This window comes from Parasteatoda tepidariorum, chromosome 11 (assembly GCF_982258835.1).
Source record: "Parasteatoda tepidariorum strain Cologne lab strain chromosome 11, Ptep-v5.0, whole genome shotgun sequence".
In the NCBI taxonomy this organism is placed as follows: Eukaryota; Metazoa; Arthropoda; class Arachnida; order Araneae; family Theridiidae; genus Parasteatoda; species Parasteatoda tepidariorum.
The window spans coordinates 89,964,376-89,991,767 of NC_141765.1; the positions used below are offsets into that span (position 1 = coordinate 89,964,376).

The window sequence follows — 27,392 nt, forward strand, 5'->3', positions numbered from 1 at the left end:
GGCTCACTTGCTTAGCATCACCGCTAAGCCTAATTGCCGAAAGTTCCTGAAAGTAGCAAAAATTGCTTTCTGAAGTTGCGTCTGATGAAAGCGATTAGGATGTTTTCGAAGTGTGACCAAGGAAGGAAGGAAAAAATTCATGACCATCATCAGCATACTTTAAAATTGTTGAATGGAAAAGCTGAAAGAGACAGTCAACGGTTGAGTCATCTGAAGAACCCAAGCAAAATGATACTACTCCAGGTTGCGAAGCAAGTCCAGAAAGTCCGCCGAAAAAGATCAGCTTGTGGAGTCTTTCTACCCATCCTCTTCAAAACCCATGAACACTCCTCCAGCTTAAGTCCTGAAAACTGAGTTTCGAGATTTCAGAAAATTCCCATCCGTAAGCGTATTTGGAAGAAGAAGTTAGCTGTTAAGGAATACATCAAGGAAGGCTGTTAAGGAATACAATACATCAAATTTAGAAAATAAAAAATAAAAAAATTATTTCAAAAAAAAGTTTTTCTTTTTAGGAAAATTTTTCAAAGAATTCGGAAAAAAGTAACGATTTCTTCCGACATTCTCGTTACAAATACTTGTACTTTTTTCCGAAAAAGTAACAAAAAAACAAGTAAAAGTACTATATTTAAAATGTAGCAAAGTAAAGTAAACGTACGTACTTTTACCTTTGCTACAAGTAACGAAAGTAAAAGTATTGCCATGTATGCATACATACAATATTGCATACAAAATACGTACGTATGCATACAAATTATGTACAATCCGTAAAATAAAAAACGGACATAACTTTTGATCTAATGATCGGATCTTCAAGTTCTAGGACTCACTCTTAATGATTCGAGAGGATAACTTCATATATGCTAATTAATTAGTGCACACGATATTTAACGTTACAAAATCAGACACAGAAAGGTACTTTTTTTTAAATAAAAATGTCACTTTTCCACGGATTTGAATTTCTGACCTCCAAAATTGTAATCGTAATCAGGGAAGTATGGTCCCAATAGTTTGGTCAGGAGAACAGACCGAAGTTTGGATCCCTTAATGTTAATTTTACTTTTTGATAGCTATTGTGACACCTTTTGTTGTATAAACTTTAAACTTTATAATTAAAACTGATTATATTTTTAATTGTTTCGAAACCGATTGGGTCGAATTAGAATATTTTATTCATTTTTTTGCTATGAAATTAATGAAGATCAATCACATTTAAGACGTAATTGAAATCATCAAACTCAGTTTATTTGTTAAATTAAACTTAAAGATGCATCGAATGATTTCAATTGAGTAGAAAAAAAACACTGAAAACAATGTTGTTTAAAAGTTTTAATAAACCTATTAACTTTCAACTTAGGTTTCGGTGTGCGCTTAATTAAAAAAACATGCACAAATTTAACAGTTTCTTAAACACTTGGACATAAATAGTTTCAATTTTAAAAACTATTTTTTTAGTTTTAAATTTCCCAATATCAAATTCTTTATTATTATTATTGGCAAAATTACAGATTTGGACTGAAAATGACAAGGTACATATAATTGGAAACAAAGGATACAGTGCTGCTGCTGGATTGCATCACTATTTAAAGGTTTACTGCGGATGCCATATATCATGGTCAGGAAATCAGCTGAATATTCCAGATGTTTTGCCAAAACTTGATGAGTCATTAAAAATTACATTTCATGACAAGTAAGAATTAAACACTTAAAAACATTCCTTTCTATTTATATTTGAAATAAGATAGGTCAATCAATGATATATATATATATATATATATATATATATATATATATATATATATATATATATATATATATATATATATATATATATATACACTCGCGCATAAGCTGCAAGTAAATAAAACTCATAAAATAAGTTCAAAATGTAGAGAAAACATGGGAAAAAGTTGCAGAACAATAAAAAAAAAGGGAAAAAGGAAAAATGAAAATAATAAAAATTATAAAGATATGGTAAAAAACAGAAAAAAAGGGGAAAAAATTATGAAATCCGGAAAATACGAGATATAATCTTTTCATCAGCTCACACGATTATATCCGTAAAAAGGAGTGTTTTCTAATATTGTATCAATCTAGCCAAAGCAAAACATATTAATATAATAGTGGGAAACGCACTCAAAAAAATTTACAAAAAATTTGCAGCAGATAAAGTAGAACACATTAAGTAAAAATATCACTTAAAAACGGGAAATAAAATCTAAAGAAAAAACAGAATAAAACATAAAGCGAAATCTATAAAGCGAGTAGCGAATTCAAATGAACGGGAAATTTTTCAAGAATAATTTAAAATATTTTCGTAACTAGATTGCCAGATTACAGAATATGAAAACAGAAGCAATTTGAGGTAAAAGCGTAAATAGAGGGATTTGTTTTATAGTGCGTCCTCACTGCAGTACTGAAGTGTGTTTGATTTGTTAGTAACCATGAATGGACCTGAAAATGGATGTGCGCAAGGTAAATAACCACTTATTTGGTATTCCTTCTCTCATAGGGTGACTGTTTATAAATAAGAGCCTGCATGCATAGATAGACCTAATCCTTTATTTATGTAAAGGACGCCGGTGGCTGAGTGGTGGCCGGTGGCTTAACACAGTAAAGGACGCCGGTGGCTGAGTGGTAGCGCTTCGCGCTCCCGTCCCACAGGTCCTGGGTTCGATCCTCGGGCCTGGCAAGGTTGACTCAGCCTTTCATCCCATCAGTGGATCGATAAATGAGTACCAAGCATGCTTGGGAACTAAACACTGGGGGTTCTGCGTTCGGCTGACCACCTAACCGGGACTTCTGCTCTTGCACCCCAGAGCCCAAGGTCAAGAAAACTGAGATGAGCACAGTAGTCCTTGGCCCTCTATGGGTTGTCGCGCCACTGAGTTTAGTTTTTTTTATCACAGTAAAGTCTACACTTATTACCTCCATTCATCGGGGGGCATAGATATAGGAAGAGAAGAAAATCAATAGGTATTATACACATTGGGGATCGATTTAAAATTAATATTTAAGGGAGAGGAAAAACGATGTTGCTATCAAATGTAACAAATGCAATTAAGAAAGATCCTCGAATTCATTGTGGGAAGAACAAAGAAAAGTTAGTTCTCTAAACGTGCCTTTCTAAATTGTGATTCGTCGTCAGCTATAATTGTGATCCGTTATCGTTACCCAAATATTTATTGCAATTCCCAGTGTGTATAATTTTTTTGTCTTCAGTTTTGATAAAGATTGTTAAGATGTATACTAAAGGCTGACTTAGCGGAATACACTATGTATAGATATATATTTTAATTAACTTACGTAACTTCAAATTTTGTTATAAATAAACGAATAACGATATTGAAGAATATTATTTAAAAAGTTATTATATTTAGAAATTACATGAAATAATGATAAAAATATAATGACACTTGTAGGAAATTTTGTTGGAAAAACAAAAGATCTTTATGATCTTGACATTACGAAGTCCAAATAGAGACACTTCACCAGAATTACAGTCGGTAAAACTAAAAATATCTTTGAAACCCAAAGGACAGCATTGTGGTAGGGATGACTTTCAAACTTTCTTAAGACAAACTTAATTCTTCCTAAAGATATCCAAAATGTCTATAAAATGTCTGAAAAAATTCTTAAGCTATTTTAAAGAATCTTAAGATGCTTTAAGGTAATTCTAACTGAGGAATGTGTCTTAAGATTTTCTTAAGAATTTTTGAAGACAAACTTAATTCACCTTAAAGATATTCAAAATGTCTGTAAAATGTCTGCAAAAATTCTTAAGATATTTTGGAGATAGAGTTAAATCTTAAGAAATTCTTCAGATTTCTGAAGAATTTCTTAAGAAAATGACATTTTCTTAAGAAAATCTTAAGATTATTTTTAGTGGGGCTAGCAGCCAACTAGCCCAGGGGTTTCCAACTGGCGGCCTCAAAGCCTTTTTTGTGGCCCGTGAATATATTAGTTGTCATTTTTTTCGGATAATTTTCGTAAAAAATCTATATGGGTTTAAAATACTTTTAATTCATTTAAAAAGATCTAATCTCTTTGTTTCCGTGAAATTTAACATACCAACAGTGAAAAAAGAATTATTTCTCAGGTTTTGAATCCAAGAAAATATTTATTCAAATACAAAAATAATCGTGTATGTTGCTCTTTTTTATTTCGTTTTTTTTCTGTATTTTGTGAATATAATTTAACATGTGTGTATCAGAAATTTTCTCGAGGAAATTCTCCGATTTAACTTTGTGAAACCACCAACTTTGGACGAAATTATTTACATTTGTATATTTTAAAACGCATAAAGGAGGTATTGAATATCATATTTATTTAAATTCTTTGAATCGAATAGGGCATGAGCGGAAAAGAAAAAAATATTAATTTCAGATGCTTGAGAAGTTTTTTTCTTCTCTGCTATAAATCCTAATAGGTCTGGAAAAAATTTTTAATTTATCACTTAATTAAATTTAAAAGAAGAAAAAAAATCCTAAGCTTCTGCTTAAGAGAAGATTCAAAATGATACGTAGCAAAATTATTTGTAATGCTTGTTATTTTGCTTTTTAATATTAAAAAAACTTAAGATTTAAAAGCAAAATATAATCCTTAGTTTATTAAGTTTCCATTCGAATGCAAGTACAGCAGACAAACCTCAATTCTCTCATTGGACATATTGTGTGCTACTATGTAAGTTTTAATACCATCCTTTTTAAAGTTTTATATCTTCACAATGTGATGTCTGTTGCACATTAACTGTTTAATACATAGGTGCACATTAAAGTTATTGTAGCGAGAATTTTTTAATATGCAATTAAATATTTTTAAAAATCTACTTCTTATTTTAATTTGTAATTCAATGCTTTTGCTTTGTACAACTTGATAAAAATCTGACAGCAATATTTAATGTTCCTTCTAACATAAAAAGAGTCCCATGTAAAATTTTGATAAAGTTGCTGCCCGCCATTTGACTAGTGTTTTTAATTGTGGCCCCCTGCCTCATGTAAGTTGGAAACCCCTGAATTAGCCGATGGAACAGTGACATGTCCCATTTGAAAATCTGCACATTGTAAATGAAATTTTGGATTTGGACACATTATCTCGTATTCAGCGCACATTTCTGGAAGACTAGTTATCTCGATCATCATGATAAAAGAGTTAAGAATTACAATAATTCACAAGAATTATATTTTTAATTTGAACGGTTTAGATGGGACCAAAATTTTATCAAATATGCATCTTTTTTAAAATTTGATTCACAATTTACTTTTTATACATTTGAGAATCCTCATGTATTTGCATCATTCTGCATATGATGCTAAAACTTAAGTGTTTTGAACTTCTTTTTTTACCCACGTTGTGTAGTTTTTTTATTCATTTATTTTTTTACCGCAAGTTGTTTGTAATATAGTTTTCATATTGTTATATATTTATCAAGTGTTTAAATAACCAAAAGTTCTAATTCCTATGTTAATTAAACAGAGTTTAAATAAATAATTTCCTCAAGATTAATTTATTTTTGTTTCATTGATATTTTTAATAACATATTTTCCTATGTCGCATATCTTACTCGTTTATCTAATATACTGATCTACCAACGAAAGCGGAAATTAAAGATAAATTAATCATTTATCCTATTCGTCATCTCCTTCTAATCTTTACTTGACATTTATGCACCTGAAACAATTAGCTGATCTCAGCTTTTTTATTTGATCGATTGCTAGAATGCTTGAAAAAGGTTTTAAATATCATGATTTCAGATATGTGCAAAATGAAATAAACTTTGTGGCAAAAAAGCTTTAGTAAATGATGTTTTTTTTATTTTTATTATTTCACAAAATATGAAAATGTTATTCTTAGAAGCTTTATTTTTATTGTTTTTCACCAGAATTGAAACATTTCTATTCAGCCCATGTTAAGTAACTAAGACTTCATATTTCTGTAATACTACTACGACAATTTCCAAGAATTCTAAATTTCTAAGCTGTTTTGAAGCAATTTTTTAAAAAAATAATTGTAATTTCAATTTGGAAACTGAAATTTAAGCATTCAAAAGGATGTTTTAAAGATTAATTAAAAAATCAATGACAGAAAACAAAAAAGAAAGAAAAAGAAAAACATGTTAAAATGCATATCATAACAAGAATAACTGAACATAATTTTTGCTTGAAAGATAAAAGACGTTTAGGGCAAAATAAATAAAAAACGCAAAGAAGTTTAGTTGCAAAAGTAAATCGCATGTTTTTCACGAAAAATACTCTTCAAACTGTACATATCAGTAAGTTCTAAAGAGACAGGAAATTTTTCTATTTACAAAAACAGTCAGTTCTATTCTTCGTTGTATGCAGTGATAATTTTACATATAAATGAATGTTTTGCCTGGAGTAATTTTATTCGTTCCATAATGAAATTTAAAACAACTTATTTTGCAGATATAGATATTACCAAAATGTATGCACTTCCAGTTATTCCTTTGTTTGGTGGGATTGGAAAAGATGGGAAAAAGAAATAGACTGGATGGCGTTGAATGGCATGAATTTAGCACTTGCTTTTACAGCTCAAGAAGCCATATATTATCAAGTAATCATTTTAAATAATTGTTCTTATTTTTTCAACTAAATGTTAATGATTTTTGCGGTATTTAATACATTCTCTTGCCTATATCTTGACACATCAGAAGATATTATAGCAAGGGTTTCGTGAAAAAAGATACCGTAAAATTACCCAAAATGGCAATTTAAAAGGATTTCAAAAAAGTTAAACTTCGAATAAGATGTCTTTTGTAATTAGTAAAATGCACCAGTGAATTCGCGAGTTGAGATTTTCGAAGCCATTTACTGACTCCTAATTTAGCTGGGTGATAATTTGAGTTAATGTTTGGCTACATGTAACACTCTTCGTTACATATAATCGTACGTTCTGCTCTCATTCAAGGTTATTAACGTTTTCAATTTACCCGATAACTAATTTTCCCTACTATTCGAAAATTCTTGATACGGTTCACATGATAAATCTCTGACAATTTTGAAAATTGATTGGCCAAAGCATCGAGCTATTTATCCACAATAAAGGGAATCAAATTCAAAAGTTTTACCCAAGTTGGCAGCTGAATTAACAGCAAGTGCAGTATAGTTATATAAGCAGTAACTAAATTGCCTTCACATAAATGAGGCGCAGTTCACATCGAATTACCTAACCTAATTTCGCTCGATACTTAAGACTAGGAATTTTTAGGCTGATATTGTCTTGAGCCTACCAAGAGTAGAAGGAAAAACAAGCGAACAAATAACGAACAAATAACTTTAAAATTAGCTTGGGGAGTTCAGGGAATAGAGTACTTGCTTCCCAATGAAGTGACTCGGGTTCAAATCCCAGCGATAGCAGAACGATACGAATTCCGCACCCGGCTAGCACCGACCACAGTGCTGAAATAAAATATCATCAGTGGTAGACGGATCATGGCTTAGTGGTGTCCCCTTGTCGTCAGTCTAACCATGGGAGGTTTTAGTGGTTTTCCTCTCCATGTAACGAAATTGCAGATAAATTCCATCATAAAATCTCCACGAAGGTAAATTTCTCGCAATATTTGATCCAAGAGTTCCTCTTGTCTTTTGGGTTCAAAATTACAAGGATGAGTAAAACATTTGTAGTCGTAAACTCAAAATTAGGTCGATTGTTCAAGGACGGCTATAAAATAAAATAAAATAAAATAAAATAAAATAAAATAAAATAAAATAAAATAAAATAAAATAAAATAAAATAAAATAAAATAAAATAAAATAAAATAAAATAAAATAAAATAAAGAGAGCGTGGTTTGCGTAGGGAGTCATATTGTAAGTAGTAAAGTCAAACATTAGCTCAAATTCGTATCCAACCTGTAGCATCAAACCGTACAACGCTCAATTTACTTTGGACTCGTTGATAATGGCACTTCCGTGCGTTACACTCTTGCTAGATACACTAACGTGCAAATATCTTTGCCCAACAGTAAAAAAATAAGTAAAAAATTATTGGGAATAGACTGTGTTTTGTATAATTCAGGCAAAATATATACATAAAATTCTATTATTTAATAGATACTTATTTTTTGTCTCACTTTCTTCAGTACGTATTACAACTTTACACAACATTTAAAATATTAAATGTTATTACTTTTTGCCAGGCTTCCTCTAAACACAATTGAATTAATTAAATTGAATCTAGGGCCACAAGATTCATAAAAGGACATGCTGCTTTTGGTGTTAAGCGCTGAAATGTTTTACTGGGTAGTTAATATTTTCAATAATTATAAGCTTATAAATCAAACGAATTATAATTTCGCGTAGTGAAACTTGTTTACATGCATCAGTCGGATAATCAAAACTGATGTTCATTTTAGCCTTATAACATTAATCTTAAATAAGAACTTTAGACTTTTGCTCTTTAATATGTATATAATTTTTTAACATTAAAATTACACTACTTCGTATTAATTTCAATACACCTCTGACTTTTTTTTAAAACTTTTTATCAAAAATATATAAAGCTCGATACTTAATTATAATATTAATGTAAAATGTAAAAAAAAACACTCTTTTTTCCGGACTTTATGATTATATTTGACGGTTTATTCTACTTTTTGCAAATTCTACTTTTTGCCCAACAGTTTTACTTACCTTAAGATAACTTTATCTTTTCTCAAATCATTTTACGATTATTCTCTGTAGTTGCACTAATTTTCGGAAATAATTTTATGGTTTTGAACATCGTTTAAATAAAACTGCAATTGAAACTGAGACTCTACCTGACAACTATCTTTCTTTAGATGTAATTTTTGAATTTGCGAATGACAAAAAAATTTTACACATAAAAATGATTTCAATATATTAAACTTTAAAGGTAAAGGCAGCTTTAAAAACTTTTCATAATAAAACAATAATACCGAGGTGACTTAAGGGACAGAGTGCGCCATGTCCAAAGAGGGGACCCAGGTTTGAATCCCAGCGATGACAAGTCAATACGAATTCTGCTCATGCTCACACCAATCACGGTGCTTACAAAGAAAGAAAATCGATATTTTGTGAGACTACAAATTTACTTTGTAATTTTTACAGAACGAAATTGTTTTGGTCAGGTAAAAAAGCACTCTAGCAACGCATTTTCTTTCTAATTTTTGCGGAGAAAACTTGATCTTGTATAGTAAAAGAATCATTTTTCCTTTGTACCGTTAACGGGAAAACTTATTCTTTTATGGTAAAAAAAACCTGTGATGTTTACTTCGTGAGTTTTACTGTTTTGCTCAACCAATCCAGTTGCCAGTTTAAAGCCATAAAACTTACGGGTCAGTCTAGGTGTTCATTCTTATCAAAGATTGGTTGTAAAAACAGATTATTCAAAAATAAAATTTCTGCGGTTCGGTAAATCATTTGGACACAGATTATTACATTTGTGGAATCAAGACAGTTGAAATAAGATCAACTAACCAAAAGAATAGTCCAAGCATGTGGTTCTAATGGAGGTTACTTTGAATAAAGGTATAATTGAATTCCAGAGTTTTTAATAAATGTTTAACTTAGTTATTTGTTGCTTAGAAGAAACTCATGAATGCGATAAAAATTTCAACAAAAAAAATTATGTAACTTAAAAATATTTTTGGTCAGGAAACAAATTTTACTGGATTCAAATAAGTAGATATTCATATGCAATAAAACTGTCGAAAAGATTATTTGAATTTCTTATCTTTTTCATACTTTTTTATTTAATCTCTGCCCCACGAAGATAAATCCAATCCTATGTATACAGCCCCTGGCAAAATCATTAGACGCACTATGAGATTCTTTGTAAATTCTTAGTTATCAGGTGATACTATACAGCTTTATTGTTTTCACTCGGCTGAAACCGGTTTGCACTTGCTTATGTTCTTGTATCAATTCTTGTATCAAGTTCACTTGTTTACATTCCTGTATCAAGGACTGTACATAGACAGTCATCTTGTAAAGGTATGCAAACGGTATACAAATTTTTTTTAAAAATAATATCTTTATAGCCATAAAATTGTATCACATGTTGTCCAATAAATTGGTTCTCAGGAAAAACAATTTTGTTGCATATGTAATGAAAAATTCGTATTCTTGGAAAAAAGAATGGATGTATTAAAATGAATCATTGGTAAAAATAATATTAGTGATCATTTATAAATTATCTTTTAATGTTATTTCGCAAATAATGATTATTTCATTTATTTATTTCAATGATTGAAAATTAATTTGTTTAATTTTTAGGTTTTCAAGGGAATGAATTTCACAGATCATGATATAGAAGTATTTTTTACTGGTCCAGCGTTTTTAGCTTGGTATGATAAACTTTATTAAGAGTAAATGATTCTGAAATAAATTACCTTATTTGGAAATCTTTCCGAATTTAAGAAACGTTTCTATAAACTAGAAAGTCCCTATATTTAAAATGGAATTGAACGAACGTTTGATTTTGTTAAAGCACCGTTTTCTTATTTTTAAGCACGAAATTAAAATACCCAATTCTTTGCTTTTTCCTTGGCTTGACATATCAACTTTCGTACTTTACTCTGTAGCAAAAAAAATTTGTTAAATTTACGGAAACACAGTTAGCTGTTGTGCCAGTATAAAACCATTTTGTTCACAGAAAATTTTATTTTAAAACTTGTTTTTTTTTTTAAGAAACAAACTTCATCAATTTCACAAACTCTCTAAAATAGCTATGGTAGATGACAACAATATGTCAACGCGAGGATTAGAACCGGGAGGTACAGACGCTCGAGTGAAAAATCTTAAACTGGCCTAAGGAAGGACACTGTTGTAAAAACTACGGACTCCCCAAAGTCTGTGACTACAACTGAGAAAATTGACTCGATTTCTACACCTTCACTACCTACGGATCCTGCGGAAAATGAAGAGGAGAAATCTCCATCTGATTACGACTCTGAGCCTGCTGCAACAACATCATCTACGACTACAAAACGGAAGAAGAAGAGGCTTCCTAAGGCTGACTCAGAACCATGCGAGAACATGGATTCATAACCTTTCTCTTCCAAGCCTGTTACTTCTCCTACAACTGGGATTACTCCTTCACCGACGAAGATGGAGACCCTTGCAGTTGAAACCAATTCCAAACAGGATTCTCCCCCACCTAAGAAAATCTTTAAAGTAATTTTCGAAGGGCTGAAAGCTGACTTTTTACCTGAAGTTTTGGGAGAAATTTTGTCAGGGAAGGGTTTCAATTGTAGCAAAATAATCCAGTTCAAATGAAGGACCTGCAAGATCCATGAATCACCAACTTATATGGATCTGCCCATTTTCCATGCCATCCTGAAAAATAATAATGTGAATCGATAATCCTACGAACTCACCACCGTCGGTAGAAAAATGTGTGGCCTCCAACAAATCCAGTGTTACCTGTGTCAGCTGTTCGGCAACGGCCAATCACGTTGCTTGAAGCGTGCCGGACCCTACCACTCCTACAGCTGCACTGAGAACTGAGGAGAGCCAGCCCTCTGTCGTAACTGCTGCCATCACATCCCACCAACTTCACTGGATGTGAATTCAGGAAGATGCATCCGAGGAGAAAACTCCAGATCTTAAGGAACTGTTCAACTATTCTGAGGTAGTTGAGATCATCAGATCTCTTCTGCCTTAATTTCTATTATTTCAGAAATCATTACGGATTACTGCGGATCACCTTTTTTCATGGAGAATTTTAACATCTTCAACTTCATGTAGAATCACCTCTTCATTCAATAACCACCATATCATTACGGCCTCCACTGCACATCTCTACTAGTTTCCACCCCATTTGCTGTGCCCACGAAAACATCAAACATCATATATCTATTGCATGCAAAATAGCTTTAAATTGTCATGTGAACATCTGTGATCCTGACATTCTAGTATTTCTAAATTCCCCATGAAATTTATATGTGCACCTGGTCTTAGCTCACAAGTTATTTGACTTTTTTTCTCATTTATAAAAAATACTGCATCTATGAATATTCAAGAATGATATATTGTATACAACTAAACAATGAATATCTTAATGAAATCTCATAACTCTGACAGTTTTTACGTCGAATTGTTGAACTCCAATAGTTCTTCGAATCTCAGCGACCCGGTCTTACCCACACACGCGCACACAACCTATACACACACACACACACATATATATATATGCATTAGCATTCCCTTAACCTTTAAAAACCATTTAAGTTCTTTGTTTTTCAAATTAGTTATAATATTTTATGTAGTAGCACTTATAAAATACATTTCAGGAATCGTATGGGGAACATGCAAGCATGGGTTGGACCTTTATCAGAAAATTGGCACAAGAATCAAATCAGTCTTCAGCATAAAATTTTGAAAAGAATGCGGTCATTTGGTATGACGCCAGTACTGCCAGCATTTAGTGGACGAGTAAACCCAGCTTTCAAAAGGTACATTTTATTCACCTTTTAAGCAATTTTTAAATATTTTTGTACGACCGCTGGATATCTGTCAGTGCTAGTTAGAAATTGTTCTAGACAAAAGACTATAAAAATAAGTCAATGCTCGTAAGTTTATAATGACATGTCTGCTCGAAAAATTTTTCTCCGAAAATATATAGCCTTTTGGCCATAAATCAACGTCGTAAAAGTTGTCTTTAGTCTTGGCTTCAATCTTCAGTTTTTTATTTATTTATTTATTTATTTTATCGAATCAACGAGGAGAAGTACTGTAATACCGCCATCTGTAGAGGAGCGAGAGAGTTGTTGGTGAGAAGTGAATTTGTTGTTAGCAAAGTGAGGTAATGCGAAAGAGATGTTAACTGTGCTATGTATGGTATAATTCTTTATTTGATTATTGTTACGTACCTTATAAAATATATATTTTAAATTGTTTACAGAAATTTTCCACATGCTGATACAACAGTTTTGAACAAAACTTGGGGTCACTTTCAGCCACCATTTGGTTTGTACGTATGAATCGTTTTACAAAAGTTTTATTTTGTTAACTAAAGGTTTCTTCATAATTAAAAAAGGTCTGACAGGGTATTTGTTTCAATTTATTTGAATTTTTATGCCATGGATGTTTCGACTAAGCTTTTAGTATCTTTATAAAGTTTTGCCAAATAAATAATTTATGAATGGTCAATTATTTTACTGCCTCCCATACTTGTCTTAAAAAGTGTGTTCAAATGTAAACTGTTTCTGAGATATTCTTATTTTGTAATATCTGCGTAGTGCATGACATAAATTGGAATTATTTTTTATTTTTTCAATTGCCTTTAAAGCCTATAATCAATTTGTAATCTTTAGGATATCTTGCCATAGTCGTAACGGCAAAAATGTTAAGAAGAGTTAATAAAAAATACTTTTAATCTTTTAAATTTCAATATGCCATAATATAGCATATTACTGAAATCAAATATAAATATATATATTTTATTCAATCACACTATATTCTTACAATTCTTGGTAATTACAAAAATATGTTTAAATATGTTGCGTCAAATATGCTGAAAATAGGTTTATCATATTCAATACAGAGACTAATCTTAATATGCATTTTATGAATCCTGACAAAAAGGAAAACTATAGACATGGAGGGGAAAACAAAACCGCTATAGAAATTTGTGGATTTGCTAAAGTTATTTAATAATTGTTAAAAACGCTTTTGTTTTGATGGCACTTCCTTTATTGGGATTTGTAAGATTTCGATAGTGCTTTTGTTTTTTCCCCACTTAAATATTAAATTGAGTACCTTTTTGTTTTCATTTTAACATAGATGCTAAAAATATATATAATTGGTGGCGTTCATGGAACACCCTGTATACTTTTCCCAAGCATTCTGTTAAAAATTTGCCATTGAACAAATACAGATATGTTGCAAAGTTAAAAAAAATTGTTTTGAACTATGTGCATAAAATAAATTAATTTTACTGTTTTCATCAGTGTCACATTCTTGGAACCAACAGATCCTCTTTTTGAAGAAATAGGAGTAGATTTTTTGAACAAAGTTAGTAGATTTTGTTATTATACAGCATTACTTGATTTATTTTCAATTATTTTCTTTTTTAAGAGAATATTAAGTTTTAACAAAAGGTAATGTATGGAATGAAATTAAATGAATTTTAGACATTTGTATCAAAAGAAAAGAACTCGAAAATCTTTTTTTTTTATACATTTAGTTTGTGGGAAAATATTTGTCGTATCAGAGCAATTGAAAATATTAGTTAGAGAATCAGAATCACATAAATTGTGAAATACAATTCGAAACGTTTAAGGTACTGATAGAGAATAAAATTCAGTGAATACCTGTAAAAGGCAGAATTATGCAGGAAATTTGCAATTGATTATTCAAAGCAGTAAAATATTATTTTAATATTGTTATTTAAACTTTTGAACCTAGCCCTTTAAAATGCAGATATGCTTTTAATGCCGACATTTAGCCTAACCTTTTAAATGCACACATTTTAAATGCTTCAGATTCAGTAGAAAAGTCTTAAATTGAAGTATGCTTGCATTGTCGAAAAAAGACTCGAAATGATTTAAAGAGTTTTTTTTAAGGTGACAAGGGACTTTCAAATAAACAAAAATTGGCAAACAACTTCAAGCAAAAATCAATTTTTCACTTTTTATAATTTTAAAAATCTAGGCATTTACCTGGACATTTTTTTTAAAAAATTCTTGAATTAGAGCAAAATTGAGGAAGTTATGGCCATTTCTGTTTTGACCTCGCCCCTTTGACGCCCTGCAATTATAAAATTAGTAAAAGACATTTTTCTCAATATAACTTTTTTGACAAATTTACACATTTCAAACTGTTCCAGCGATTCAACCAATTTTCATTCTATTGAACTGAGAATTTGATGCTATATATTTATTAATATTATTAACATTTTGTTGGAAAAGTTTTTTGAATTAAGTAAATAGTATTATTTTTATACATGATATCTTAGAGCTGTATGATGATTTTTTTCCAAAAATTCTGTTTTTTTACTGCTTTTTTACTGTTATTTGTTTCAATAATAAAATTAAAAAAAGTACTCCCAACAATTATTTTTATATTACCTAATATGTAATATTTTAAAAGAATTTTGTCATTTTAACAAAGCTTCAGATGCGAGGAACAATATAAATAAAACATTAAAAACGTAAAATTCTAATTTTTTTTTAATTTCTCAAATTTTAAAGCATTTTTAAGAAATTTTGTATATAAGTTGTTTTTAACAATATAAGTGTATACTGAGAATTTCAAACAATCCCTTGATGATTTCTAAAAAAAAGTTTGAAAGTCCGTTGTCGCCTTAAGTGTCAGAAAGGTTTGGATACTTTGATTTTGTTCAAATTTTCAAGATATGTTTATTATTTAAAGCCATAAGACACATTTCTTTTAAACCGTGACAATGTTGCAACGTGTCACATCTTCGTCACACGGTGATGTCACCACGACAACTAAATGTCTCATTACGGTCTCATCTTATGCTTATGTATTGTAGAGATCTGTGCATCAGCCTTTTACATTCATCTGTGTGAGAATTTGTAGAATTCAGAGCGAAGCTTCAAAAGACGTTGTGAGTGAATTGGGAATGAAGACTTGAAATTGGATAACAGGCATTTGTAGAAGTAGCAGCTCAGGGGACTTTCCCTGAAGGATGGATTTGAGAATCGCTTCTTCATTTTTCAAGAGTTCCTGAAGTTGCAAGTTAACAATGTCCTGCAGTTAACAATGGAGACAAGTCTGTAGGCGGCTGACTCCAGAGAGGAAACTTTGTGATGGCGTGCAGATTTTTTGATGGGGCGGGCCTCGCACCCAGAGAAATTAGCAGTATGAATTACAGCCCTTGGGGATGTGTATCTCTATACATCCGACTCTCAAACGATAGGTGCCCTTCAGCACACTTCGGGCATCTGGGAGGAGCAGTGCATATCCGTTGTACATAGTCGTAAGCCTGGCATCTGCAGCCATGCAGCGATCCCCAACCGCAGCGGTTCCACTTTAACCGGGAATTGCTGGATGTTTGCAATAGTGAGCACTTGAAGGTCATTGGCCGTCTCTCTAATGACTACGAGGAAAAGTGAAAGAACAAACATTTGCAATCATATATATGCATTTCATCCTTTTGAATTCAGTTCTGTGTACTTCAGGCTTGGCATAGAAGTTTACTGGTTCGTGAGGTAACTTTGGAAATTGAACCTAGTATGTTGATTACACCACGAACTCACAAGGTTCGAAGTGACACTCGTCTGGAATGTTGGATATTTTTGATGTTCTGAATTATTAAAAAAAAGAAGTTTTTTCTATTTCAAAGTAATTTTTAAATTTTAACTGATCAAAATCTATCTCGAATGTGTTACCAAGTGTAATTTATTCCTCACTTTTGGTTATAAAATGTTACTTTAAAACTTGAATCCGCGTTTCAAAAGGATAGATTAAAATTATGATGATTGTCTGAATAAAAATCCAGTTGTTTTGAGTATTATAATCCAAAATTCTTCTATAATTGAACATTTTACAAGTATTTATTAGCTGAAATAGAACGCGAATGAGAAATCATTACAAATTACTATTTTTATTTATTAGCATCTTAACCTTTCTCTGAGTATCTCAATTTTTGACCTCTTACTTCTTTCAATTCAGATAATTTGTTCTTTTAAGTTTTGTTCTTTTTCTTTTTAGTACATCGAAGAGTTTGGGACAAATCATATTTATAGTGCAGATTTATTTAATGAAATGCCGCCTCCGTCAAAGTTTGTATTGTTGATTACATTTCTTTTTTAAAATTTAACATGCCTTTTTTGATAAAAATTTATTGTGTTCAATTTAAATTTTTTATTTTATTTTATTTTATTTTATTTTATTTTATTTTATTTTATTTTATTTTATTTTATTTTATTTTATTTTATTTTATTTTATTTTATTTTATTTTATTTATTTTTGCTTTCAGTGATCCTTCATACTTACAATCCTGTGCAAAAGCAATGTATAAAATGCTCACAGCAATTGATCCAGAGGCAATATGGTAAACACACTAATAAGAAATATTTTAAGTGCATTTATTCTGTAAAAGAACAAATCAGATCTGAACAAAGAATTAAATAAAACCAGGGCTGTGAATTAGAGAAACTTTTGTAAGGGTCGAAAAAATTTGTTCGATTCCGGTTAGTTAAAAGAAAAAGAAAAGAGATCTTATGAAAATTATTTAAACAAATATTTATAAGTATGCAAATAGACTCAAATAAATATTATGGCAATTATATAAATTATAACTTATCACAAACTTAATGAATGATCAGAGTGCAAATAATGACTTTGATCTAATGATCGAATTTTCATATACTAGAACTAAATCTTAAAGGTTCGAAGAGGCACTTATTAATTACTGCAAATGATATTTTACGCACTTTCTCTGAAAAAGCATACTTTTTTTGACGGATTTCCCAAATTGCAGAGGGTAGTTGTAATCCAGGAAATATAGTTCTAATTTGGTTAGAGAGAGATCGAAAGTTTGAATACCTTAATGTCAATTTTATTATTTACCTATTTCACTATATCTCGTAAACTTCTTAAGGGAATAGAAAAACAATTTGTAAATAATAGTAAAATCCATTCATTCTACACGCAAAAACTAATTTAAAATAACTATTTATTATTTTATTTAATAGTAGTAGAGAAAAAATTGGAATTATAAGGTAGACAAATTTTTACATAATTTCAAAGAATGTAATTTTATATGGCAATATACACAATGTGAATGAAATCGGTTCCTGAGAAATCGAATTTTAAATAAATCATATTTTTATCTTCTGATAAAATAATGTTACTTTTTCAATTCACTTGAAACGATAAATGTAAAAATACAATTAACATCCATATTTTCACTATGCATCATATTTCCCAGATTGCGGAGAGTCAGGAATTTTATTCCGTCTGTCTTTATTCGGAAAAAGAAAGCTTTCATGTTTGATTTCGTAACTTGCAATAGCGTTTACTCAAATAAATTAGCACATTTAAGATTTAAGGTCACCCTCTCGAATCATACATATATATATATATATATATATATATATATATATATATATATATATATATATATATATATATATATATATATATATATATATATATATATATATATATATATATATATATATATATATATATATATATATATATATATATATATATATATATATATATATATATATATATATATATATATATATATATATATATATATATATATATATATATATATACAGTCAAACCCCGCTATAGTGAACCTTCAAGGGACTGAAATTTCGGTTCACTATTACCGGGTGTTCACTATATCCGTTACGCAGGTAATTTAACTAATGGTTCCCAAACTCCTCCCTTTTATTACACATTATTCAAATAAATGACTGAAAAATATTACGTAGTAGCAAAAAATGTGTTATTTTTCATTACTCTTCGTCTTGCGTACAAAAAAAAAATTAGCAATCTTTAGCTGATAAGCAATCCTCAACATCAGTTATGGAAACAGTTCCCGACTTTCACATAATTTTTCTTGAATTTCTGTTATTCCGTTTTTTAAACCTGTCTAACCAGCCATTCGAGCACATGAAAGTTGTGTCATAAAATCACTTAGCGAATTCATCCACATTTGTCCAGATACTGGAAGTTTGGGGCTTTTTCGAATGGTGAACAACTTCAGTAATGCTTCTTCAACATCCGTGTGATCTGCTTTTCTCAACTTTTTCTGCTATCTAAGTTTTTTTCATGAGCAGAAATTATTAATTGTCTATTTCTCCATATGTTACAAACTTTAGATTTGGATAGTTCTATATTCCCTGAAAATATCAAAAAAAAAAAAAAAAAATGAAGAAAAAAATCAGTCGAAGACAGAAAAAAGTTCATTATATCCAACTTCCTCACTTTTTTGGTTCACTATATCCACAAAAAATAACATTATGCGCGTATACCAAGGCACGGGACCGAACATTTGGTTCACTATATCCGGGAGTACACTATAAACCGTGTTCACTATAGCGGGGTTTGACTGTATATATATATATATATATATATATATATATATGTACATTTTTGTTTTAAAATTTTTTCTGAGAAAAATACTAAAAAATAAATTTCAAAATATTAAATTGTAAACGTTGATTCTTATTTCATTATTATATTTTCCAAAAAAAAAAGTTAAAATTGTTATAATAAATTATGAAATAATATTATCGAGAAATATTAAATTTTAATTTATTTTAATTAAAAAAATTTCATATCATATTATAATTACACTAAAATTCATTATAATTGCTGAAAAATCATTAAATTCTGAAAAAAAAACCTTTTTTTTATTTGACAATAACTTCGTCAAAAAACAGGCTTTTTTAGAATTTTTTTTTTAAATGAATGCTAAAAGTCCAAATTTTTCAATGGTATAATAAAAATTAACAATATCTAATCCCTTTGTGCCCGTACATCGCGTCAAACTTCACAAAAAATTAATACAATTTTCTATGATTGTTTAGAGTGTAATTGTACATGGTTGCAAAATATATTAATTAAAAACAATTCAAGTACATAAAAGTAGAGATTTTAAGCTTCAAAATGAGCTAAAGCAGAAGCATTTTTGATCATTTTTAAAGAAGTTATGATACTTTGAATTTTACCATTTTTTTTATAAGTTTCTAGGTGTACTGATACTTTTGAGCGGTACTGTATATATATATATATATATATATATCTTTATGAGTCAACCTATAGTAATTAATTCAGTTCTATACTATTAGGTTGACACAAGGCTGGATGTTTTACTCTGATCCAGAAACATGGCAAGATCGACAATCACGTGCATTTTTACGAGCTATTCCGCAGGTAATTAAGTTAACATTTTTTCTTTATTTTTGTAAATATTTTAGTAATAAAAAGTTCGTTCAATACGAATTATTAATGAATCAATTGCTAACGATGAATTTTTTCGTATTTTTGACCTAATTTTCCTCTATAATGATTCGCCAGAGTTTGACAGCGTTAATTTTTCCATTTAAGTATAACTTCGCTGTGTGATGTGTAATATTTCATGACAATGAATTTGAGAAAGTTTCAAGAACACTTACAAAACAAAACAAAATCAGAAATAAGAAAATTGCTTTAATATAGTTCTCAAAAAAAGTCCTGTCTGAAGGGAATTGGTAGTGGAAATCCTCCCATCCAAAAGCTTAATTTAACACAAAGATTCCTGACTCGTTTCATAATAGCATTCCTAGACAACTCGGTAGAAAATTATTTTTTTGGAGGTTCTTTATAACTTGAGAACATACAAAGTAAATAAATAAATAAATAAAAAATTGAGCTCATACGAAAGAAAAGTTCTTAGACTTTATTTAGAAATGATATTTTTAAAGAAATCATTTTGTTTTATTTTATAACCGACATTGAACAGCTTATTTAATTTACAAGTATCATTGCTCAAAACCGTATCCTTGTAATTTTAAGCCCAACCCTTAAGACAAGAGATTTCAGGATTAAATATTTTTGTAACAGGTTTACAAATCAAAGCATATTTTTACATTTCCAAGTTCTTCTTGACATCGGACGACAGGAGGAGATTGTTTAAAGGGTTTGTTATTTTTGCTTAATTATTAATAAGCTTATTGTACGCATTTATTGAACCTCAGAAAAGTTAAAGAGAGAAATTTCATTACATAAAAATTGCAAAAGAGAACATTTAATAACTTTTAACAATAATTAAGTTTTCAAATCCAACTAAATCAAAAATTCTTTTCAGATAATTTAAAGGGTCTTCAAAACTGTTAGAAAAGGGAAAAAAAAGAAATAATCGTCGAAATAATTAGCTGTAAATTTAACTTTATGTTTAGTGAAGCGTATTGTTCTTTGAAGGGAGCATTCTTCGATTCAAATGGAAATCTTCATATAACCCATTGTTGGTTTCGTCAGGTTAAATATTAAGAATCCAAAAATCATATCCAAGCAACTAAAACCCATTTGTCTAATTTATCAAAGAGAGTTTTTATAAGGCTTTGTATCCGACTTTGTTATTTATAATTGCCTCATGAGATGAAATGATATTAATGAATAACCCTGATTTTGCCCAGTAATATCTGTTGTTAAAGTTAAATTTTATAGTTTTACAATCGAGATGACCAGTATTCTTTGGTGTTTTAATACAATGCTATAATAAAAAGTTGCTATAGAAAAAGTAGTTGTAATTTATATTTAAATGAAAACTTTCTAAAATTTGTTTGTATTTATATTTCAACTTCATTTATGATCTGTTGGTTTGCTCTCATGCCACTTGCCACACGGACAAGCCTGCTTGGTGAAACCGAGCAAATTTAAGGCAGAGTGGTCGATTCTGTTTCTCAGTGGCGCCATCTATGGCCAAGAATTCGACTTCTGCCTCACCATACGTCACATCTGTTTATAAGGTGGACCCATTCATACATCCATTCATACATCCATTCATTCATCCACAGATCGTAATTTTGACCTGAATTAGAGAACGATCGATCTCCAATCCAGTACCCCCAGAGGTATTGCTTTGTTATGGGAACTTCATTGGGAACATAAACTTCATTTATAATTTGATACTACGTTGACTGAGAACTTTAAGTGCTCTTTAAATTCCGTAATTTGTAGAGTTGTCAATCGTCTACTTTCTCGCTTTCATTTTTTGTCACCGCCTTTTGTCATTTATAGCCGTGATATTGTGCAGATCCTGTTTATATTTGAGTTGTTGTTAGAAAATTTGACGGGTAGACACTATCTGTCCATTTATAGCTTTTGTTGATGACACCATGAAACAGCCAGTTTTAAGAAGTTCAAATAATCTTAACTAGGTCAAAGAATTCTTACTTTGACCTATTTGAAAGGTATATTTTCTATAATTACAATTTAAGGAAAATATACAGGTGGCGTTTTGTAACACTGTTAGATTTCTATTCCAAGATTATCATAAAATAACCGACAGCAGCCTGCCCATCCTATTAACCGTAAAGTTTACGGTTAGGAAATTTTTTTTACTTTCATGGGTTTGATACCGTCCACAACTGGCAGCTTAAAAAGCCGTGAGTGCAAAACTAAATGGATTTGCATCCATTTAAAATTCGTAAGAAGGAAATTTAATTGAACATTGAAGTTAGGTTGTGGTTGAAAGGTGTTTTGTGAAGTGGACCGTGAAATATGGCTTAAGTAGTTCATCTAGTGGTGACACCTATTGTGAGAGATGAGAAATACCAGACTTTTGTGTTTAAAACAACTAATGGTGCTGCCATCTAAACTTTCGAGAGTTTCATATTCTATTTGTCCAGGACCACGGATTGAGGAGTGTAGGTCACTGGAAACTCCTCCTGTGTTGAAAGAATGGAGGAAATATTTTGGTGTCGACGCTGGAATTCCAACCCCTGTTCTAATTGTCATGAGATAGACAAATTAGCCCTCTCGGCTAAAGTATGTGATTTCATAAGGTGGTCACAGCACACCAATTACTTAAAGATAATTTGGCATCCATTATTGTATTAGGCATCCGATTATGAAAAATAAATATGAGAATTCTTATCACATAGTTTAGTTTACAGTATCTGAAGAACGTGAGGTCGATTTTCATCGGATGTGGGTCGAGTTGGCTGGGTTAAAATTCTGATTGTCTAATTGTATTTTGTAGAAAACAGTCAATAAATGATTTTTCTCACAATTAGCAATTTAAATATCATCTTTTTTTATAGGCATTTGACTGTCCTGATTGAATATGGTAAAATAACAATTAAATAAATTGTTATTTAGCTTTTTTTTAGAAAAATTTCTAACGATGTAGTCTGTAGTGTGTTTATACTTACTATTTAACTGGGCTTAGTTGGATTAAATCAATAAGTTGTTTAGGCAAAAAATCCAATTCTGAATGAATTTTACACGAATAACGTATTGAAACAGCTGACCTGTAGAATAATGAAATCCGTTGAAACTTGAAATTTCTATTGAAATATTTTAGCGCATTTTTAAGTTCCAGTATTAGAAATTACTAAAAAAAAAACAATTCTTCTACTTTTCAAGTTTGTAAGTTCAAGAAGTGATAACATATCATTTAGCCTTTTCAATTTTAACCAATTAAACAAATTTAATATAGTTATATTATTGATTTTAAGTAACATTGTTTATTTTACTATTTTTTTTTTAGGGGAAAATGATAATTTTAGATTTGCAATCAGAGCTGTATCCCCAATATAACAGATTAAAATCTTACTATGGCCAACCTTTTATATGGTGCATGCTTCATAATTACGGAGGCGTTAAGGGGCTTTATGGTTCTCTACAGAATATTAATGAAGTAAGCAGTTTTAAATTATTACATTAAAATTATTAATCTTACTAAAGAGTTTCCAAGAAAACTTTTATGAAAAAGGTATTTTTAAAATGCATGAATATTATTTAAGTAGTGTAGAAATCTTTCCTTTCAAGAAAAAAAAAATAATCGAACTTCAGTTTTCAATTTTTGGCATACTTTCTTCAAAATTATTTTTAAAAAACTCAATCACATACATGTTTCTGATTTATAAATTAATTATCTATACAACCAGATCAAAACAATTACTTCAAATAACCGTTTAAGACAGTTTACTTTTGTATGGAAATGCGCTTATCATCTTATCATTTTTGTACATTTGACTTCATGACTTTTTTTAACAATTACAGTTAATATTCTTTTTTTTCTTTTTAAATTTTTTTTTTTTTTTTGTATTTCGTTTGTTTCGAACAATACTTGTCGTATACCTATCTCTACCACAACCGGTCATTTGACCGGGAGAACAATTTATTGCTTTATAAGCGTTATTGGATCAGAAATTAGGATGTAATGCGTGTTCAACATATTGCATTCGATTAGTTGCACATTTCTGCCGAGACTGTTGCGTAGTTAGTTCAATCAGAATAACTGTGAATTCAAATTTTAAAGTGACAAAAGTGAAAAAGTGACAAAAACTAAATGTTTTGTTAAGTAGCTTATATCTTATTCTGATAGCTTAACTTCATTTCTAACAAACTGTTAGTTTTTTACCCAGAATAATGTGGAAACAATCAAGACAGCACAAGTTCTTAGAATAAATAATATTAATCATAAGAATAATTATAAGAATTATAATTTTTATATATATACTTATAATAATAATAATTATAAGAATTATAGAAACAACAATAATTAGAAGAAATATGTTTGCGGAAAATGCACAATGGAAACACCCTGTATATGTAAAAAATGCGTTGAGCAATGGATTAAAAATTCTTATTCTTTGTGTTTGTAATAAAAATTGGCAATATATAATTTTGTTTAATTATAATAAAGTTTTTTTAGTTTATTTCCTTCCTAACAGCCATATGTCATGCATTCAATCAAGAAAGATAAAGTCCGGTCATTTGACTGGCTATGATAGAAATAGGTATATTAAGTGTTGATATGTATAGCGTTAAAGTTTTCAAATATTTTGACGATCAATCACCGAGAATATCATGCAAACTAATTGAAGCAAGTTACGGATTTTTCTGAAAGAGTTTTATTTTGTGGCTTTCAAAATAACACCCAATAGCTTATTCAAGTGGTTTTTGCTTAGTAATCATTTTTACATCTAGTGTTTACAAGTTCGTTCTGTACTCCTATATCCGAATTTACTATTTAAAATTATGGTTGGCATATAAAAGAATAGAATTGAACAAAAAATCAAATCATAGTAAATCAGACACTAATGATTAATTTACTAATTAAATTTTAATATCGTGTACTTATAGTGTATTATTTGAAAAATAAAATTTAAGAAGTAATTTAATAAAATATATTTAGTTTTTTAATATAGTTTTATTAAAATAAATTTAATAAAATTAATTAGTGCTGCTAAAAGCATATTATGAAAACCCATGATCATTATTAGTTGTAAATCAAAAAATAACCCATGATTATATTCATGCAAAATGCAAATCCGACTGAATATAAGTATATAAAAAAAAGGAATACAGTTTGAGTGGCTGCATTTTGTTGTTGGTGTAAAAATTAAAAACCTGATTAAAAACATGATTAAAAAATTTGAAATGTTTGGATGTAGCTTATGAAGAAACAGTTACTTGATTGTAATTATTGTTTAAGCTGATGCAAATTGATTATTTTAAAAAGAAGGAAGGATCAGTGGGGAAGACGTCGTAATGCATATTTTTATTCAACTTAATTTTTAAAATTTTATATTGAGCAGTAAGCTTTGAAAATTAAACTTGGATATTATGAAAACTTCTTAATTTATGATGGAGTAGATTATTTTTTATATATTTCGCTCCTGAAATTCTGGAGCGAAGAAAATCGATCATGGAACGAAGAATATTTAAGCGTTCCAGAGGGATTTGATTCTGCTCACCACAGCGTGAAATCATATCTGTTATGTTTTGAACACACCCATGTTTATATTCCCCATATTATATACATACCCATATGTGTGTGTGGGTGTGCGTGCGTACGTGTGTGTGTTGACAAGCACCGGCAATAGAGGACGTACACAGTCAATAACACCCACTAAACGAGTTCCTCTAGCACCGAAACCATCCTCGGATAGATAATGATATTTTCAAACTCAGGAGACTCTTGAAATGGCCTCAGAAATTTTTTTAGCTAAAATCTAATTTTGTGCTCGGTTTGCACTTTTTATCAGCACTGTGTATAAAGAGCCGAGTCGAAGTGTGTATGCGTGCAAAAACGACATTCTCGGCTGGCCGATAAAACCACACGTTCAGCGAGGTTCTCGTTTGCATGGAGAAACCGCCTACTCGGAAACACACAATGGTTTTTTTCGTATTTAACGAATAAGCATGACACAAATTAAGGAAGTGTTAAAACATATTTATATACTATGTTAACAGGCATTTTTGTAAAAATTTTTGAAAAACAAAATGCAATTTTATTACTTTTCCGTTACATAATATACTGGCTTTTTGAAATTTCAAAATTTTGTATACTCCTGTACTACATATAGGGTGTATTCTTAAATAATCAACCATAATGTATGTTTATTTTTAAAAAATGATCATCATGACCTACTTTGAAAACACGTGTAGATAAAACTTTTCGTTTGTTTAAGAATTCATATTTATTTAATTGCTAGATGAGTGAACCTTTATTCGCCATAAGTTGCATAAGTATTATTATTACCTTCAAGCTCTTTAACGGAAAATATTTTCAAGTATGATGTTAGTGTTTTAAAACTCTCAGTTCATTTCAAATTAAACACTTTAAAATATAAAACAAAGTTTTGTTTTCAAACTATTTCTTAAATGTAAATGCTCAACGCTATGTTATAACATTTAAACTCTATGAATAACTCTTAATTATGTAAAGACTTTAATTCAATATTACTAGTCATTATTCAGACAAGTAAAATTTTTAACTAATTTACTTTTTAACTGAATTTTTTTATTTTTGAAACTGGATTTTTTGCATTGAATAAAATTGCATTAAACAGACATTTTGAAGTTAGTCAAACTTAGATGCTTTGTTGTTGTTGTTGTTTTCGTCGTCTAGAGCTGCACAATGGGCTATTGGCGACGGTCTGGGAAACATCCCGGAGGATGATCCGAAGACATGCCATCACAATTTTGATCCTCTGCGGAGGGGATGGCACCCCCGCTTCGGTAGCCCGACGACCTGCGCGCGAAGTCGAGCACTTAACGGTAGCACAGTTTAACGAGGACCAATACCGCACACCCTCGGTCCGTACGCAGACTGATCCAAGTGGTCACCCACCCGCACACTGACGGTAGCCAGTGATGCTTGACTTCGGTGATCTGCTGGGAACCGTGTCTTAACGATCAGTCCACTGCGGGACTCATACTTAGATGCAATCATATTATGAGAGACTTTGAATCAATATGTCAGTACTCAATAGATTTTAAAATTGTTTAAATATTATTGGTCTTTTTTTTGTGAGACATATGTATATCCCGGTTGTCAAAGTGTGATACACAAGTTATTTTATGTATCTTAACAAATTGACCTAAAAACTACATTTAATAACAACTTCATGCTAATCTGCAGAAATTGAAAACTTTAAAAAAGTATAAATTTTAATTGATTATTAATACTAACCTAACGATAAAAGACAGGCTACTTCTGAATCTTATTTACTTAATATAACTTAAATTTTTTCACAGTGAGTGAATTTTTCATTACAAATATTAATATCAATATTAGGTTGTGTTTTCACCAATTGTCTTTTCTTTAAAAAAAATAAATTATTATTTAGTAATAAAACTACAAGAGCTAATTTCTTAACCCAAATCTAAATTAGTAAATCTGAAGAGGAATTATGTAGAGCTATCGAAATGTGTAAAAGATGATTCTGTAAAAAAATTTTCAAGTTTCATTTTTTAAATCAAAA

General features: G+C 30.0%; 1 protein-coding gene across 4 annotated transcripts in view; it reads left to right on the plus strand.

The window, feature by feature from the left end:
* Positions 1 to 27,392, plus strand: part of Naglu (N-acetyl-alpha-glucosaminidase) — an 86,805-nt gene that overhangs the window by 18,639 nt on the left and 40,774 nt on the right. For all 4 annotated transcript variants that reach the window (XR_011638300.2, XM_016069664.4, XM_087155029.1 and 1 more), the window contains 10 exons: positions 1,506 to 1,687; positions 6,423 to 6,570; positions 10,252 to 10,322; positions 12,270 to 12,431; positions 12,881 to 12,949; positions 13,929 to 13,992; positions 16,657 to 16,727; positions 16,925 to 16,999; positions 19,761 to 19,845; positions 23,165 to 23,314. Coding sequence is in view for 3 of the 4 variants with exons in the window: in XM_016069664.4 (XP_015925150.3) it covers positions 1,506 to 1,687; positions 6,423 to 6,570; positions 10,252 to 10,322; positions 12,270 to 12,431; positions 12,881 to 12,949; positions 13,929 to 13,992; positions 16,657 to 16,727; positions 16,925 to 16,999; positions 19,761 to 19,845; positions 23,165 to 23,314 (1,077 nt within the window). In the remaining variant the exon portion in view is untranslated. The remainder of the gene's footprint in view (positions 1 to 1,505; positions 1,688 to 6,422; positions 6,571 to 10,251; positions 10,323 to 12,269; positions 12,432 to 12,880; positions 12,950 to 13,928; positions 13,993 to 16,656; positions 16,728 to 16,924; positions 17,000 to 19,760; positions 19,846 to 23,164; positions 23,315 to 27,392) is intronic.